The sequence below is a fragment of the Balaenoptera acutorostrata genome, chromosome 3 (genome assembly GCF_949987535.1).
Source record: "Balaenoptera acutorostrata chromosome 3, mBalAcu1.1, whole genome shotgun sequence".
Taxonomy (NCBI): Eukaryota; Metazoa; Chordata; class Mammalia; order Artiodactyla; family Balaenopteridae; genus Balaenoptera; species Balaenoptera acutorostrata.
In genome coordinates this window covers 11,076,454-11,093,764 of record NC_080066.1, presented here as the reverse complement: position 1 = coordinate 11,093,764, position 17,311 = coordinate 11,076,454, and the positions used below count along the sequence as shown (strand labels likewise).

The following is a 17,311-nucleotide window of genomic DNA, read 5'->3' as shown; positions in this document are numbered from 1 at the left end:
AGCCACAAATGAAAACTACTTTCTCCCTCTTTTCCAGGCGAAAGGAAAGGCTGATTTAACTAAGCATGCTATATGCCAACACCCTCCTCCTCGGTACGTCCAAGTTTCCTTCGCTCTGAGCCACCAAACCTCTGCTTCTCCCTTCACTCCGCCCACCCCACCTCTCACCCCCTCAGGTTCCCGAGTCATCAGGGAACGCGAGGGGGTGAAAGGACTCAGCGGAGCTGCATCCCGCGCCACCGCCTCCTCCTGCGCCTCGGGTTCAGCACTGGACAGCTCCCGCCCCAGCCCAACAAATGGCAGTCGGCTGATTGACAGAGGAGCCGGCCAAACAGGGCACAAGACGACTTGAAGCCGCCCTACAAGGGTTTGGTTGCAGCCAAGCTGCCTCTTTAAACCGGCTTTCCTCCCGAGAGCAGGGAGAGGCGGGAGTGTGGTTTGTGGCCAAACTTAAAGACTCCAATTAACCAGCTGCCTAGCCCTCGTGGTTCCGGAAAGACAAACGCCTTAAAAGAAACCCTAGCTGCTACGCTCGCGGTGCGGGTCTGGGCGCGCGCGCTCCGCGCCTCGGGGCGAAGCGAACGAGGAGGAGCCTGAGCCGGGAGGCGGGAACGACCTGCCACGGGCGAGACGATGGAGCAGCGTCTTTGGCGGCCGCGGCGGCGGCAGCAGCAGCAGCTCCCGAACACACCTCAATGAGAGCGGCGGTGGAAGCTGCTAAGCAGAAAGACGTAAGCAGGCTAACTATAGCTGCCGGCGGCGAGAGGGGAGGTAACCTGCTCGGCTCAGGGCTGCGAGGTGCGTAATCCCGAGCCGACCCACTGTGGAGCGGGAGCAGCCAGCGTTGCCACAGGTGATTTGATCTCCAGTGACGGTAGCTTAGTCAGCCGCGCATATTTCAGAACATTGCTATTTTAAAGTCCTTTTGGACTGGGTGCCAGCTGAAAAGGGGGAAGACTCCTAGGAAAAGTCTTACTGCTGATAGACACGACCAAAATTTAAAAAGTGACTCCTTCCGTTACCTCCTCTCCTTTCTGCGAGGCAGATGGGAGCCATGGCTTATCCCTTACTCTTCTGCCTCCTGCTCGTTCACCTGGGATTAGGAGCTGTCGGCGCCGGCCGCGACCCTCCAAGTCGGACGGATTCCCCTCGAGAGAAGACCCTGAGGGCGAAGCAGCACGCCCAGCAGCCGGCTCGAGCCTCTGCCTCGGACCCCTCGGCTCCCTGGAGCCGCTCCACCGACGGCACCATCTTGGCGCAGACAATCGCCGAGAAGGTGCCCATGGACGTGGCCTCTTACCTCTACACCGGGGACTCCCACCAGCTGAAGCGAGCCAACTGCTCCAGCCGCTACGAGTTGGCGGGCCTGCCGGGGAAGTCGCCGGCCCTAGCCAGCTCCCATCCCTCCTTGCACGGGGCGCTGGACACGCTGACACACGCCACCAACTTCCTCAACATGATGCTGCAGAGCAATAAGTCGCGGGAGCAGAACTTGCAGGACGACCTGGAGTGGTACCAGGCACTGGTGCGGAGCCTCCTGGAGGGTGAGCCCAGCATCTCCCGGGCGGCCATCACCTTCAGCACCGAGTCGCTGTCCGCCCCAGCCCCGCAGGTCTTCCTGCAGGCCACGCGCGAGGAGAGTCGCATCCTGCTCCAGGACCTGTCCTCCTCAGCACACCACCTGGCCAACGCCACGCTGGAGACCGAGTGGTTCCACGGCCTCCGGCGCAAGTGGAGGACTCACTTGCACCGCCGCGGCTCCAGTCAGGGGCCCCGGGGCCTGGGCCACAGCTGGCGGCGCAGGGACGGTCTTAGCGGGGACAAGAGCCACGTCAAGTGGTCTTCGCCTTATCTGGAGTGCGAGAACGGCAGTTACAAGCCCGGGTGGTTGGTCACTCTCTCCGCTGCTTTCTACGGGTTGCAGCCTAACCTGGTCCCGGAATTCAGGTAGGGAGGGGAAAAACATAAAAGCAAAGCCTTCCTTCCGGTTTCATGGGTAGGTGCGCGTGTGGGGAAGAAACGCTGGCTGTGACATTTAGGCCTCCCACCTTCAAAGCAGAGACCCAGGCTGAGGCACACCCCACGCAGGCGCAAGTGCTTAGGGACAAGAAGTGCCCCGCATTTGTCAGCTTCAGACACTCAGCAAAAGCTTTTCTCTCAAATCAGTTCCCCTGCAAGGGGCAAGGGACGGGAGCACTTGGTAGAGCTGAGAGATGCTCTCTGTTTCTGTCTAACCCTCGGGAGAGCAGGGAGGGGAGTTCCCGGTCAGGGGTGCTGCACTGCACCCTGGCAAGCTCAGGGCATGCCAGCCAGGCACAGAGTGGCGAGCAGCTCACAAGAGTAGAAAAGGGAGTGGGCAGAAGGGAGTTCGTTATTCCTGCTACTTCGGGATAGCCTCTACCTACTTCCTCCTACGTGCGTAGTTTGAGGCGCCAGTCTGTTGTTAGTTACCAGAGCGCATAATGCAAACACTGCAGTCCCCTCGGCAGTTCTGCCCCTTGAGCAGTGAGTCAGTCTCAGCAGCATAGCTGTCTCTAGGAACCATACTTTGCAATTTGATAGGTGTGCTCCTTCTACTCATCTCCCATTCCTTGGTCCCCTCTTCCTCCTGTTTTGTGTGTTAGGCACACCTAAGGGTTCTCTGGCCCTTCACATACACACACTTTATAAATGAACCTGGTTGAGTTATCCTAGGGAGGGAGGGATCAGTTCTCACTGAATTCACTCAGGGAGCTCAGAGAAAATTTAGTAATAGTTCTATATTTCCTGCCTCAAGGTATAGCATTTGTGGGAAGATGAGAATTTGCAGATTAGCAGGTGGTATCTTGTGCCCTGGGACGTGCCTGATTTTTGGGGTGAGGGACTTTCAGAAGTAGCCCTGTTGAGTGAACATGAGGAACAGAAAGGAAAGAGTAGAAACTCCAAAGAGGGCCTGGGAGAAGGCCACAGATTGACTGGGACCCTCCCCAATTCCCAATGGGAAGAAGGTCTTGGGGGTTGAGGTTGCTTCTGTACTTTTTGGGAAACTGGGCAAAAGTGAGAAACCTGTGTGTGTTTTAATGCCCTTTTGGTACAACAAGGACAGGATGATGACCTGGTGAAAGTTACCAGGGGGAGTACTGGGTGGGCAAATGGGAGGAGTCAGAAAGCTTATTTGTCTTGGCACTGTTATTTACTGCTGAATGACCTCAAGAAAGTTGCTTAATCTCTCTGGGCCTCAACAACTTACCTATCAAGTAAGGGAGTTGAACTAGATGGTCTCTAGGGAGCCATCCAGTTATAAAATTCTGTGGCTTTTAATGCTGGCAACACTTGAGAAGGTATAAATGAAAAGTAACCTCCTTTCTCTAACTCTGTATGACCATATTAAATGTTTTTTGTGTGTGTCTATCTCTTTAAAGGATCTTGTCTTAAACCAGCGTAACTCTTTCCTACTTTAAGGATAATCTTATTTCCTCCTGATTTCTGCAGGATCCTATTAGTAAGAGCTGAGCCCAGCGTTGAGTCTTTGCTATATTATTTGCTCAGAAAAGATCTGCAGATGCCATTCACTGCTAGAAAATTGCTTTTGGCCTTCACATAAGCCTTTTCAGGGAGTCCCAGGTCCCAGAACTGAAAGATCGATCAATCAATCGATCGATTGATCTATCCATTCATCCATCTTACTAACTTATATTGATACTTTATGTTAGGCTCTGTGCTAACTGCTTTGCATGTATTAAATTGATTAATCCTCACAACAAACCTGAGTTAGGTTTTATTAGTTTCCCTGTTTTACAGAAGAAGAACCTGAAGCACAGAGAGATTAAGCTTCTTTCCTAAGATCACGCAGCAGTTAAGTAGTAGAGTCGGGATTTGAGCTTGATTCACACTTTTAACCACTATGCTAAACTCTGTCTCATGAAGGTGTCCTAGGAGTGCTGCATGTATTGCAGCTGCTGCATAAAAATATATGTATTTTCAAGGGTCAAATATGAGACTGGGGATGAGAACCATTTATTTTCAGAAGTATTTCTCATAAGGCTCAGAAAGCATAGGTCACCTAAATGAACTCAGGCCTTCCGCAGGCCAAGATAAAAGGCTGAGACACCAGGGGTCATGTTGTGTAGGCTCACACGACCCTATCTAATTTTTGGACTATGTTCAGAAAATAGATTGTTTCCTCTGGCTGAGTCTCTTTAAGTGCCTTCATAGTCATCGATGGTGTTCTTTAGCCAAGGCAGGAAGCCAGGCCATTTAGTGTCTGGCTCTCTACAGAATCTGGCTCCTCCTAGCAGCACGCATGAAGAGCAGAATAAGTGCTCTCCTGTGAGTACTTTTGCCCCATGTCCCATGCTCCTCAAGTACTGTATTGAGGATTCGCACAGATGTTAATTATAGGAACTGGAAGAAATCTTAGATCAGATGGTTCTTCCTGTTTCATAAAGAAACAGATAAGAAAGGTGAAGTGACTTGTCCAAGAATCACATATCAAGCTTTTAACAACAGCAGAAATAGGATCCAGGCCTTCTGCCTCTGGTTCACACTATGCCATATATATATATATATAAATTTCAATGGGCCTTTTCTGTCTCTTCATACTCATAAAAGGCAAATGTTTTTGATGTTTTATAACCTAAGATGTGTATTCCAAAATTTTATAACGTAAGTGAATAATATTGTACAGGTATGGTAACAGGGTAAACCCCAAATGAATTTCTGAGAAACCATGACTAGGCTCTAATCATGATTTTAAATCTATTTTGAATCTATAGAGTGTTATTTGCAAAAAGCCTTATCTGTAATAAAAAAAATCTATTGCTAATGATTTCCTCATGGAAGAGAAGAGGAGGATAAACTTTGTAGTTCAGATTTTCATTTAACTTCAGTTACTATTTCAGCTAATATTTCCCCAGGTCTTACTTACAAGGTTCAAGATTTAAATTATATTTTATTTTTAGAGAATGCAAATCTGAAATATGAAATTCAAAAGTAATGTGGAAAACATGGTCAACTACCTTCTTATATTAATGCTTATCACTGTAAAACACCTCTCAGAATAAATTTTATTCCCCTCTGCTTCAGAATGACACAGGTTTCTTAAATTTTAAGGCCTAGTATAAGACTCACATGGGAAGAGAAGTTTATTGCTTTTTTTCCCCCCAAAAATGGCATTAGTGCTTTACCTAAATGGCTCCTGAGTCTTGTTATAGACCTATAGTATAAACACTTAAGTTCTCATCTTCTATCCCAGCAAAAAAAAAAAGAGACTAACAATTTAAGGTATACCCTAAATTATTTTTATTTATCATATTAGGTTTGTGATGTCCTTGCAGAGTTTTCTTCAAAGTTAAGTCCTTTGCTTTTGTATACTGATTTTTCTGTGTGGAACTTAAAGTACTATGGAGTTGGAGCCCATTCTAATGAAATCATAGACACATTCCTGGTGGTGGTTGGAACTGTTCAGTGCCTAGGATGAATATAAGGTACCTAAGTGTTTGTTGAATTTAAATTAAGGTAAAGGAACCTTTGGGAATTCTTACTTGATGAGCTGTAAGGGATTTTGGAATTCATTTGGTTTCTTTCCTCTTCTCATTGTACAGTGGAGGAAACTGAGACCCAAAGGGCTAAAGGAATTTGCTAGAGTGGCACAGCTCTTTTGCGGTGGGTTAGAATTAATGGGAACCAATATATATTGAGCATCTACTATGTGTCAGATGTTTTATAAATATCCCACTGCATTTAATTCTTAGTATTCTCAGGTAGTTACAACTTCAGGAAAGTTGAGCAACTTGCCCAGGGCAACACAGCTAGTAAATTAGGGAGCGTGATTTAAATTTAGATCTATCTAGCTATGAGGCTTGTATTGTCTTTCTACTACCCTATGCTGCTATCTCTTAATTACCAATTTTGTTTTCACCTTGTTATTAAAAATGTAACATGGTATTGGCTTGAAATAATTAATATATTTGGCCAAATAAGTGACAGGCACTTGTTCTTTTTGGCCAATCTTATAATCAAGTATGTTGTATAGAGAGAAGAGTATTAGACTTGAGTCAGAACTTTGCCCTAAGTCCCAGTTTTGTCTCTGACTGGCTGTATTACCTGTCTGAAAATCAGTTTCTGCACAATTAAAACGTGGAAAGAGACTTGGTGATATCCATATACCTTTATAACTCTTTGTTCTATGAGTTCTTAAGTGACCTATCCAACGGGCAACAAGGAGGCTTTGGAAACAGGGCTGATACACATAAATGCAGTACCTTGTGGAAATGATATTGATGGGGGAGTAACGTGCAGAAGAGGACACCAAATGAATGTCAGACCTGCATTTTTCCACAATAGTGTGGAAACGCCTTTTTAGAAACTTACATAATTAACATTGGTGTCACTGAGTCACTGACTCCTGAGGGGTTACTTCTCTCTCCTTCACAAACATGTGCCCACACACCTCCATCAGAGATTCTGGTATAGATTTCTGCAGATGGCAATTTACATAGTATTAGAGAAATGACCATCTTGCTCTAGGCCAAACATATCTTGTCTCTCTTGTGGGTACTGGTAGTGGTGAAGAGGTTACCTATAGGAACAGTACAGAGTTGTCTACCTGGGTAATAGATCAAACAGTTTTTAGATGGACTTCTGCTATTGAGGCTTTTGAGTCTCAATTATTTCATCTTTAATCTGTGAATAGTAAAGTAAAAATCTTTGGGATTTTGTAAAGACTAAATGAAGAACTGTCATCACACAGGAAGTTCAGTAAATATTTTGTGTCACAGCTTCTGTCTTCCTAAATACTGAACACTTTTAGTTGTATTAAAGTCACATAATTTGTAGTAATTTATAATTTATATAATGACTTAGTTTCATTCCTATTATTGTGAAGGCTTGTAATTACAGTGGATCATGGGGGAAATACTGGCCTTGGAGACAGGAGACGTTGACCCCGGCCTGGACCACATCCTTGACTATGGTGTTCCCATGGGCAGCAGTTGCCTTTCTAATCCTGTTTCCTCATCTGTAAATTAAAGGGGGTTGGACTAGGTGACCTGTTGGGTTCCTTATAATCTAAAAGTCTAAGATTATGTACATAATTAACTGTGTCACTTTAACTTGTGAAGTTTTGATTGTTATGCTGAAACCAGTTAATGTATCCTCACTTAAATGCAGATCATGTTCATATATGTTCAGTGTTTAACTTTATCACGGTCATTTACTCATAGGATATTTAGAGAAAGCCCTCTCGGTGTACACTGAATTAAGTATACTAAGGGAAATGAGAACTCCATTTCAAAATAAGAATAAGCATGATCTGAGTTTCTAGATCTTGAAAGATCACCTGAAATTTACTTAAAGTCAACAAGAAGCTGTTTCACAGATTTCTAAACCAAGGGCTTCAGTATACTTGTGTAATTTCCCCCAAGGTAATCAATGTTTACGCATCCTGAAGCTCCTACTTACTGTTAAAAAAACAACCTGTCTCTGACTTACCTCTGTAGTTGGTGTTAATACTTCAGAGGAGGCTATTTAGTGTGGTGTAGCAGTGGTACAGCATTATCTTGCCACCTTCTAGAACACGCATTTGGAAGCTGAAATGGGATTTCAAGACTGCTAAATAAATGACAAGAGTTTAGGCCTCCCCTCTGGGGAGAGAACTCATGCCTCACAAGACTGATTTTATGGCCTCAATTGCTGGATAAGTCAAATTTTACTTTCAGCTTCATAAACGCAGCAGTTTGTTGTTCACTGTTCAGGGTTTTAAGGCTACCCTTTTCCAACATGCACCGTGTTTTATGATTATATTGTAATATACTGGGATGCCAAGAAGTACGTTGTTGGTGTTATTTGTACTTGGTTGGTACAGAAGCATTAGGGCCTTGTTTGTTTTCTCTATTCAGTTCTGGATTGATGTTCACAGGGTTATTTAAACAGCATTACTGAAATAGTACCTTGGAATTCTGGTAACTCTGGCAGCTTGATGGCCACTACGTGCAAATGGGCAGTTCACCGGCCTTGGGGCTGTTTCGGAGACTTCGCAGACAACGGCATCATTAGGCTCTTGCCTAGCACAGCTATGGCACATACGTACATTGGCTTGTTTTGCTGGTCTTTTACTATTATTCGTTTTTCAAGGTTTAGCAAGAAACCTTTTCTGGTGTAATTTCTACTTTGGTTGGGCATTTACTCATCTAACAAGTCTTTCTTCCTAAAACTTGACCTGTGAGAAGATTTAGGTGGATAGACTGTTCTATAAAATACTTCTTCAGTTTAGGAAAAAATTAATGCTCTTGGCTAAAAGTCTTTCTCAGGTACCCACCCCCCCCCCCAGCCCCATTTTCTACAATACCAAACTTAGTGTAGGAACCATGACTGACTTTCTCTTTTACACCAAAGGATATTATAGTGCCTCAAAGCAATCACAGGAGTCACCTAGCTTTATTACCTTCATTATAGGTAGAATTTATAGAAAACAGAGATTAGCTTAAATGTGATCTGACCCCAAGATCATTTTCTCAAAAAAACACTGTTTCCTTCCTTTTTATTAAAGAAGGCAGTCTCTTTCTCTTTTATAGTTAACTGATACTTATAATTAATTGAAATCCAGTTAATTTTTATTCATTATAATAGCTCTTGTAACTTTCCCCCATTTAGAATAAGACAAAACAGGATTAAAAAAAAATCCTGTCCAGTTAGCAAAGTACCCAGTGCACTTATAACCTAAAAGGGAACTTAGAATTACATAAGATGTTGGTTTACTTTCTTAACCTGGTTTTCTCACCACTTATGTGTTTTCCAACGTGTATGCCTTATTACATTATCATGGAAGGATTTTTATAGAATAACAAGACACATGGCTTTTATCTCAGAAAGAGGAAAAGGTAAAGGTATTTTAGTACAGAATAATGTATTTTATCAATTCTAAGATGTACCTTTTCCACATTTTGATGTCTCTCAAACTGAGATGTGTCTTAATTATTGAGGGCATGTCATTTCCAACTGGCATACACTTTCTTTTAGTGGTACAGAATGTAATAGCACATCTTACAATTAATGGCATCTTATATTTGATGAACTGTGATATTAGAAAATGGGAAATTAAATTCGATGGTCTCTCCAACTATAAAGCTCTACTGTCATCTATAAGCTATAAGTATGCAGCAAAATATGCCTATATGTAAACAAAAAACCTAGACCTTACTGCTGTATATCAGATTGCTATTTGTCTTCATAATAATTTTTTAAACAAGACAAGCTATACTAAAACATGTAACCACACTGTCTTTTTAATAATACGTGAAATACACAAAACATCGGGCCAGAAGCTGCAGAAACTTATTTTCAGCATAGGTGAGGTAAGGATTATCAAAATCTTTCCTACACCATCTGGCAAAGCGTTTCACTCACACTGTGGGGAGATGGATAGGACAGTGAGAATACAAGACCACTTATAAACTAAAAATAGAGGGACTAGATCTGTCTTTCCTTTCTAAAGTGCTTAAAAGTTTCAGGGTGGAAATAAAAGCTTTGTGGTGTAGCCATGTAACTAGTTTTGGTTAAAGAGATTTAAATGGAATTGTGGAGGTATGTGTTTTTTCTCTTTCTTTTCTAGTCAGTTGCCGGGAACGGAATGAAGAGTTTGGCTGTCCCCTTATTTGATGCCTTAGACCACTGTGTAGAGCAGGGTGTCTCAACCTCAGAACTATTGACATTTGGGGCCAGATAACCCTTTGCTGTGGGGGCTTTTTCGCTGTAAGATGTTTAGCAGCACCCCTGACTCTACCCACAGGATGCCAGTAGCAACCTCCCTGCCCAGTGTGACAATCAAAAATGTCTACAAACATTGCCAAGTATCACCTAAGGGGTAAAAATGCCTCTGGTTGAAAGCAGCTGGTGTAGAGGGAACACATATAAAAATGCTATTCTGTGGCTATCCTATTTCAAGAGTTCTATATGTATCTGTGTGTATGTGTGTGTGTGTGAGTGTGTGAGTGTGTGTGTGTGTGATTTTGTCAGATCACATTTCTGTTTGTTTGTTTGGAACATAAGATCACTGCATATAGAATCTGACATGAATGAGAACTGGAAAATTTTGATGAATCGATGGGAATATTAATTCACATTTAGATGTTATTAAGGCTCAAAAAGAACATCTGGCCAAATTATTTCCAGAATTTGTTGCTAAGCATGGCTTTGCTACTTATATAGCTAAATGTCTTATATTTAAGATTTCCCATTAAAGGATGCATTTTGAAAAGAAAATGTGTGTGTGTGTGTGTGTGTGTGTGTGTGTGTGAATCTCTGTGGGGACAAAGAGAGGAGAGAGGGAAAAAGTAGGGGGTAGAGAGGAGTGTGGACAGGGAACACATGGAGATGAATGAAACAATGAAAAACAGTTAGCAATCTATGATGCTGTGGAATAGTGTTTTACTTTTTCATGAAGCTCCGTTTACCACTGAGCACTTTCATAGTTCTGATGAAGCTGAATTATTCTTTTCTAGCAAGTAGTGAGAAATCAAGTTCCTGAAGATTTAATCATTATAAAGATAGGTTGACTGTGCTTGCATTTCAGAACTTTATCTCAGGAAGTCAAAGCTATAAACAGGCTGATGCAGAGCTTATCCCATTAAAGGAATATTAATACCTTACAATATATATTCTTAAAATGCTCTGGTTTTTTTAATGATTTTTGTTTTTTTGGCTGCGCTGCATGGCTTGCAGGATCTTAGTTCCCCAACCAGGGATCCAACCCAGGCCCCCTGCAGTGGAAGCTCGGATCCTAACAACTGGACCACCAGGGAATTTCCTAAAATGCTCTGTTTGCCACTTTACCTTTATTGAGTCAACTAGAAGCTGCTCATAATTTGAACGTATTATAAATGAAATTTCCTAGAAGAAATAATTAAAATGACATATTATATAGACATTATTTAAGGCTTTAACATGTTTAAAGACACAGTTTTTAACATTACTAGTGTTTAGAGTCCTGTCAGAAGAAACCTTAAAAAATAACAATGGCTACATGATGGAAAAGAATGTTTAGGCTTTACAAATTACCGCAGCACAAACTGATGCATGCCTACTTCCTCCTGTGCCGTCCATAAACGTGTAGTACAGGTGAGCTTCAGGGGCAAGAAGCGAGGCGCGTGCTGCTGTATATTGTGTGGGTTACAGAGAAATGAGAGATGATGTTGTGCATGTTAAGAGATGAGACCAAAGCTCATGAAGAGAAAGATGAAGATTACTATTTTTCTGGATAAGGCACACTTGAGAAAGCTGTTTCAGGTACTAACTTAATAATTAGATTTGTGGGAAGGCCCTCATATTACAGCCCTCTGAAAGTTATTTAGAAATTTATTTGTCTTTCCACTTTTTTGAGAAAGAAGCAAATAACTGGGGCATTCTTGAAAGAAACAATGTTCTAGTAAACATCCTGGGAAAGCTCCTTTTTGAAGAATTAGAATTTTAGAAGTAAAAAGGATTTTAGAGATCATGTAATCCAATTTATTTTTACTTTTACACATGAGGAAATTGAGACCCAGGGAAGTGGTGACCATCATTTGCACTGGCTATGGTTGCAGTGAACTTGTAGTTTAATAACAGGCACAGATAAAAAGACCCTGAGTCATCAAGTAAACGTTAATTTACGGTCATTATTCACTGATTCCAAACTTGGCTGGGTATCAGGATCACCTGAAAAGCCTGACAGTATGTTCCTAGGCCCTTCCAGACCCTGTGAAGGAGACATGTGGGGACAGCTTCAGAAGTCTGTATCAAAAACAAAGTCTTCATAATTCAGAAGGAGCTGGTCCTTAAACACAAACTTGGGAAAAAGTAAACAGTATCTGATAAGCTTGAAACACATAAAATTCCTTTTAAACGATTTTAAGAGTAAGAATTAAAGAGTTGTAAATACTTGGCAGCTTCAGCTGTAGTCGTCCAAAAACTTTGGCTGCCGGCCATGACCCTACTGGCAGGGGCAGAATGACTAGTAGGTTATGAAGGCAGGGGGATCACAGGGCCAATCATGAGAGCAGCTGCCTCTTGTTGTTATAACTTGTCTCTTAATGTAAACATCCTATTTCCCCAACCAGTTCTACAGGTCCTTCAAATGCAAGGACCACATTTCATGACTTCCCATATTCACTGCCTCTTGAAAGTGCCTTGCATATTTCAGGAAGTGTGGAATAGTGTCTAAGAAGAAGGGTTTTAGGATTATAAACCTAGATTTGAATCTACGAGCTTCCACTTTCACTTACTGTGTGATATTGGGCAAGTTATTTCCTTCTGTGACTCAATTTCTTTATCTGCAAAGAGTATAGAGTACACTGTAAAGAGTAAACAATCTTACCTATGTAAAGAGCTTAGCATAATGTATGGAATGTGTTATTTAAAAAAATAACGTATATAACATGCACCTGGCTAGGAGTATGGGTATTGAGGATATAATAGTGAAAATGACAGATAAAAATCCCTGTACCTGTGGATTTTTTTGGTGGGTGGGGGGACATAGATGACAAACAAGCAAGATAAATATAATTCTTGATACAAACAAATGCTATAAGAAAATAAATATGATAATGTGGTAAAGAATGGCTGAGAGGTAAGGTGCGTTGCAGTAAATAGGGTGATTAAGGAAAACCTCTCTGAAGATGTGACTCTGAGTTAAGAAATGAAGGATGAGGAGACAGCCATGAAACAAGCTTAAGCTTAGGAATCATGCTTGAGATAGGGAACAGTGAGAACAAAGGCCTTGAGATAGGAATGAGCTTCAAATGCTCTAAGAGCAGAAAGAAAGTCAATGTTGCTGGAATGTAGTGAGAGGGGGGTTGACATAGAAAATGAGAGTAAGGGATGTAGAAGGTGCTCAGTAAATGGTTAAAATATAGGAACATGTTAAGGGCTTTACAAATTTCTAGCCCTGTAGTACTATGTAGACTGTGGATGTATATTCGTTTTCTTTACTTTCCATTTTTCTTTCCTCCTTCTTTCAGTCTTGGTCTTCCTGCCCAGTGCCTCCCTTAGCTCTGGGAGCTTGGGCTTTCCAGCTTCTCTGATGAGATTTCAGTCAAAGAAGCTATTTACAGCTGCTCCATTCTTGGCTGTGAATGAATACACTGAAAGAGTTGAGTGGTAAGGGAGATAGAGATTGAAAATCTAGAATTTCTTGCAAAAATCAGCTGGGTGCTTTTCTTGCTCCCTGGCTTAAACCTGTACGGTGAAAACCCTTTCCAAACACAGACAGCAGGAGACTAAAGGCAGAGGCACAGCAGGCAAACTCAGGGGCAAAGCACTTTTCTCCCTCACCAGCATGCCTGAGATGACATGCAGTGGGTCCCCTACCTCTCTCAAGCTGGTGGCTGGCAGGTCTTGTCATTTGGCGTTTCCCGCCTCACTCTGTTGTCTTTTACGGTGAGGACTAAGATGTCAGGTTAGGGGCTGCCTCAAAAACTGCCAGTGAGAGGCACAAGATACAGAAGTGAGACTGGAAAAGCCAGAAGGGACACCACAAACATTTGGACATGAATTTGGAGGAAGCAGACTTTGCACCATAGGAAAGGAAGTACAGGCAGAAGTACATCTCTAATGAAGAGCATTATCAATGGAAAATTGGGATTATGAATTTTGGGGAGTAAAATCATCACCATTAGCTTCTCTGATACGACAAATGTGAAACTTAAGCTTCTTTATATTTCACTTTTCCTTTCTCTACTCTCTCCATTGTTTTATTAATTATATTTTTAATTTTTCTATTGGTTACCTTGACTTTTATATCCATCAATTTTAAATAGTATCTTCTATTCTTTTCTTTCTTTACGCTCCTACTCCTATTCCAATATTTTTAGGTAATTCAAGATGGTAACATTTTCAGTCTGTCACTGCAGTAAAAAAACTCCCAAAAACGCACTTCTGTGTTTTGTCCATTAGTTGCTTCTAAAAATTAAAATCTGAATATCTGAATCTATGCCATTTTCAGAATGTTCCAAATTTCAAGGACCAATGGATTATCTCTCCCTTTTTCTTAGATTAGTTGCACAAAACCATGTTACCTTTAGTTTGTGCATGTCTGCATGGAGACTTTTCACCTATTTTCCCTCCATGCAGCTGCCAATTGCTTTTCTTTTCACGTTAAAGAAACAAAAAGAAACCCTATGTTTTCTTATTTCTAAGATCATCCAACTTCTTAATCAATCATTCTTTGTTAAAGAAAATTTACATTTTTGTTGAAGACATGCTTCTTGGAGTCCCATAATTTGTACAAATTGCTTTAGGTCTTCTGCAGAATAACTATCATGGAAACATTTTCAAATTATTGAAATTTTGGATCCAATTTTATGTTGGGTGCTGGTCCTCTTATTTCAAGAATTCTTCTTTTTTTCCCACCCTCTAAAGCACAATTTCAAATACTTTTTCAGAAAGAATCTGTGGAAGGTAAAATTTCTAAGTCTCCCCCATGTCTGAAAATGTCTTTGTCTTCATGCATGATTGATTGTTTGTCTGTATATAGAATTATAGGTTCAAAGTCATTTTGCCCTCAGAATTTTAAAGACATTGTTATATTGTTTTTAGCATTCATTGTTGCTGGTGAAAAATTTGGTATTAACCTGATTTACTATACCTTTGTAGGTAATCTTTTCTCCTCACGGAAACTCTTAAGATCTTTTCTTTTTCCGTGGGGTTCTGAATGTTCATGATGATGTGCTTAGATGTGATTCTTTTTATTCATCAACCTCGTCACTTAGTTGGCCCTTTTAGACTTTTCCACTCAGTAATTTTCTTTTTTTTTTTGGAGGGACTGGTTCTTTATTTCAAAAAGACATTTATCAATGTTCAGTATCAAAACAGTTACACTATTGTTTTTTCTTTCTCCCAATTGGCCCCCAAAGAGACCACACCAAAGGGGAGTACATTTTAAGCCAATTAAGCTGTAGGATGCACACCTAACTGACCTCACTGAAACCTCACCAAAAAGAGGGGATTGGGTAGGGAAAGAAACTTTAAAAGATCAGCACACTGCCAGCCCAGACTGTAGAGAGCTCTCACAGCCAGATGGGGTGACCAGTGTGCCCCAACCCCAGAGAAGCAAAGTTTCAAAATAATATAAAATTTAAAAACAATTTTGTACATAAGCTATTCAAGATGTCTCCAGCACTAACTGATACAATGCACAATGAGATGGCACTTTTAGAGACAGCAGCTTCAGACCCAGAAAAGGGTGATGAGATGAGTTTCATATGGCTAAATCAGTGGTGAAACATAATTTTCTTTCCTTTCTTTCAAGGAGGCGGGAGAGCAAATAAGTGGTCGCCTCAAAACAAGGGGCACATGACCCATTCTGTGAGCGGCTGGGAACAGGGTAGAGCTGGGACAAGGATTTGGGCTCAGAGGTCTCACCATCTTGATTTCATCTGGTCACTTCTGATGGAAAAAAAAGTTGCCCAAAGATACCGTAAAGCTGAAAACCTGAACAGAGCTTTTTTTTTTTGGCTAACTCCTTCTGGAATCACCTTTCTGGTTTGGCGGGTACTTTTTACAGAGCAATAAGGTTTCCCAAAATGGAGTCCTTCTCTGGGCTGTTTGGCTCTCAGTAAGGCATGCCCATACCTTTTCCCCTCCTCTACGGAGAGGGCAACATGCATTAAGCTGAAAAGTTACCTTCCAAAAGTGAGAAAGGGATTAGACTGCTGCTTCAAAACTATGGAATTATCTGGAATGTTTTACAAATGGCTGCTACATCAACAACAACAGAAAAGATAATTACAAAATGTGTACATCACAACATGCTTTTAAAGACACTTAGCATTGTGCTCACATTCCCTTAAACGTTGTTCCCAAAGGTGTTCAGCCTCTAGCCCAAATGGACTCTCTGGGGAGAGGCAGAGACAGTTTGGCGAAAAGGACACAGGGGTGGGGGTGGGAGAGGTGGCGAAAGGAGAAAGCAGCCTTCCAGTTAAAGATCAGCCCTCAGTTTAAAGGTCAGCTTCGGGCAGGCTGGCCTCAGCGGAGTCGGGGTCAGAGGGAGGAGCAGCGGCAGGATGGGACTGGGGTGCTCTACATCTCATTCAGGTCAAGCAGAGTCTGGTCCAGCATCCTTTGTGTACAGAGGTGCTCCTCTTTGGTGCATTTCAGTTTATCTTCCAAATCATCAATTGTCTTTTCCAGCTTGGCTACCGATCTCTCAGCAAACTCAGCACGGGTCTCTGCCTCCTTGAGTTTATCAGTAAGAATCTTTATCTCTTCCTCATATTTGTCTTCTTTTTGAGAGTACTTTTCTTCAGCAGCACTCAGACACTTCAGGTTCTGGTCCATCAGTCTGATCTGCTCATCCATCTCTCGGCAACGGGACTCTGCCAGCTCAGCTCGCTCCTCTGTGCGTTCCAAGTCTCCCTCAATAATCACCAACTTACGAGCCACCTCTTCATACTTCCTATCTGCCTCTTCTGCAATATGCTTAGCTTCTTTGAGTTGGATTTCCTGGAGTTCCATTTTTTCTTCATCTTTTAAGGCTCGGTTTTCAATAACCTTCATACCTCTCTCACTCTCATCAGCAGCTTTCTCAGCTTCCTCCAGCTTTTGCAGGGCAGTGGCCAGGCGCTCTTGAGCGTGGTCCAGCTCCTCTTCAACCAGCTGGATCCTACGGTTCAAGGAGGCCACCTCAGCCTCAGCCTGTTCCCGGGCCCGCCTTTCTCCCTCCACTTCCCGCTGGAGGCGCTCGGCCCTCTCCTCTGCATCATCGGCGTGCTGCTGCAGAACCTGGATCTTGCGCTTCACCGCCTCGATGGTGGTGATCCCAGCCATGGTCCCCACCCAGCCCCTGCTTGCCTTAGGGTTCCTGCCTCCTCCGCTCGGCGTTGCAGCCGCTTCTCCAGTAATTTTCTTTTATGATGGCTTAAAACTACGTTCTGCTATGCATTTTCTCTTTCTGGAACTCCTACAGTTAAGTATTCAACTTTCTGGATTGATCCCTGTATTTCTTAACTCTTCTCTCATTTTTCATCTCTTTTTCTTTTTACTTTACTTTCTAGAAGATTTTATTTTTTCTACCTTTTTGAAAAATTAAATTAGTTTTCATTTAGCAATCACTTTTACTTTCCATGAACTCTTTCTTGCTCTGATTATTTTTTTCATAATCGTATGTTCATTTTCTTAAATCTCTTTGAGAATATTAATTAAAATATCTACTGAATTGTCTTCTGTTCCCTGAATTATTGCTGTTTGTTCCAGGTTCAGTTATTTTGCTTGTTCATACCAGCTCTTCTCCTTTATGCTACCAGTTCATCTCAGATATGATCCTTGTTAGCCATCGATTTTATGACTGAAGGGCTAGGTAAAC

General features: G+C 42.1%; 2 protein-coding genes across 3 annotated transcripts in view; one reads left to right on the top strand and one right to left on the bottom strand.

The window, feature by feature from the left end:
* Positions 1-404: 404 nt before the first annotated feature.
* The window catches only part of GPR158 (G protein-coupled receptor 158), a 344,117-nt gene continuing 327,210 nt past the window's right edge, over positions 405-17,311 (top strand). The window contains exon 1 of the mRNA XM_007189896.3: positions 405-1,947. Coding sequence (XP_007189958.3) covers positions 1,046-1,947 — 902 coding nt within the window. The 5' untranslated portion in view covers positions 405-1,045. The remainder of the gene's footprint in view (positions 1,948-17,311) is intronic.
* On the bottom strand, positions 15,359-16,839 carry LOC130707676 (tropomyosin alpha-3 chain-like). Of its 2 annotated transcripts, XM_057543960.1 has the most exons (2): positions 16,645-16,712; positions 15,359-16,510 (listed from the first exon to the last, which is right to left on the bottom strand). In XM_057543960.1, exons 1-2 carry the CDS (start codon positions 16,710-16,712, stop codon positions 16,030-16,032), a joined length of 549 nt encoding a protein of 182 aa, XP_057399943.1. In that variant the 3' UTR covers positions 15,359-16,029. The 2 variants fall into 2 exon arrangements, with proteins under 2 accessions (XP_057399943.1, XP_057399942.1); XM_057543959.1 differs by having other exon boundaries at positions 15,360-16,839.

What these genes read in the sequence shown, in the direction of transcription:
- LOC130707676 (XM_057543959.1), bottom strand. Translation starts at nt 16,776, where the DNA reads ATGGCTGGGATCACCACCATCGAGGCGGTGAAGCGCAAGATCCAGGTT.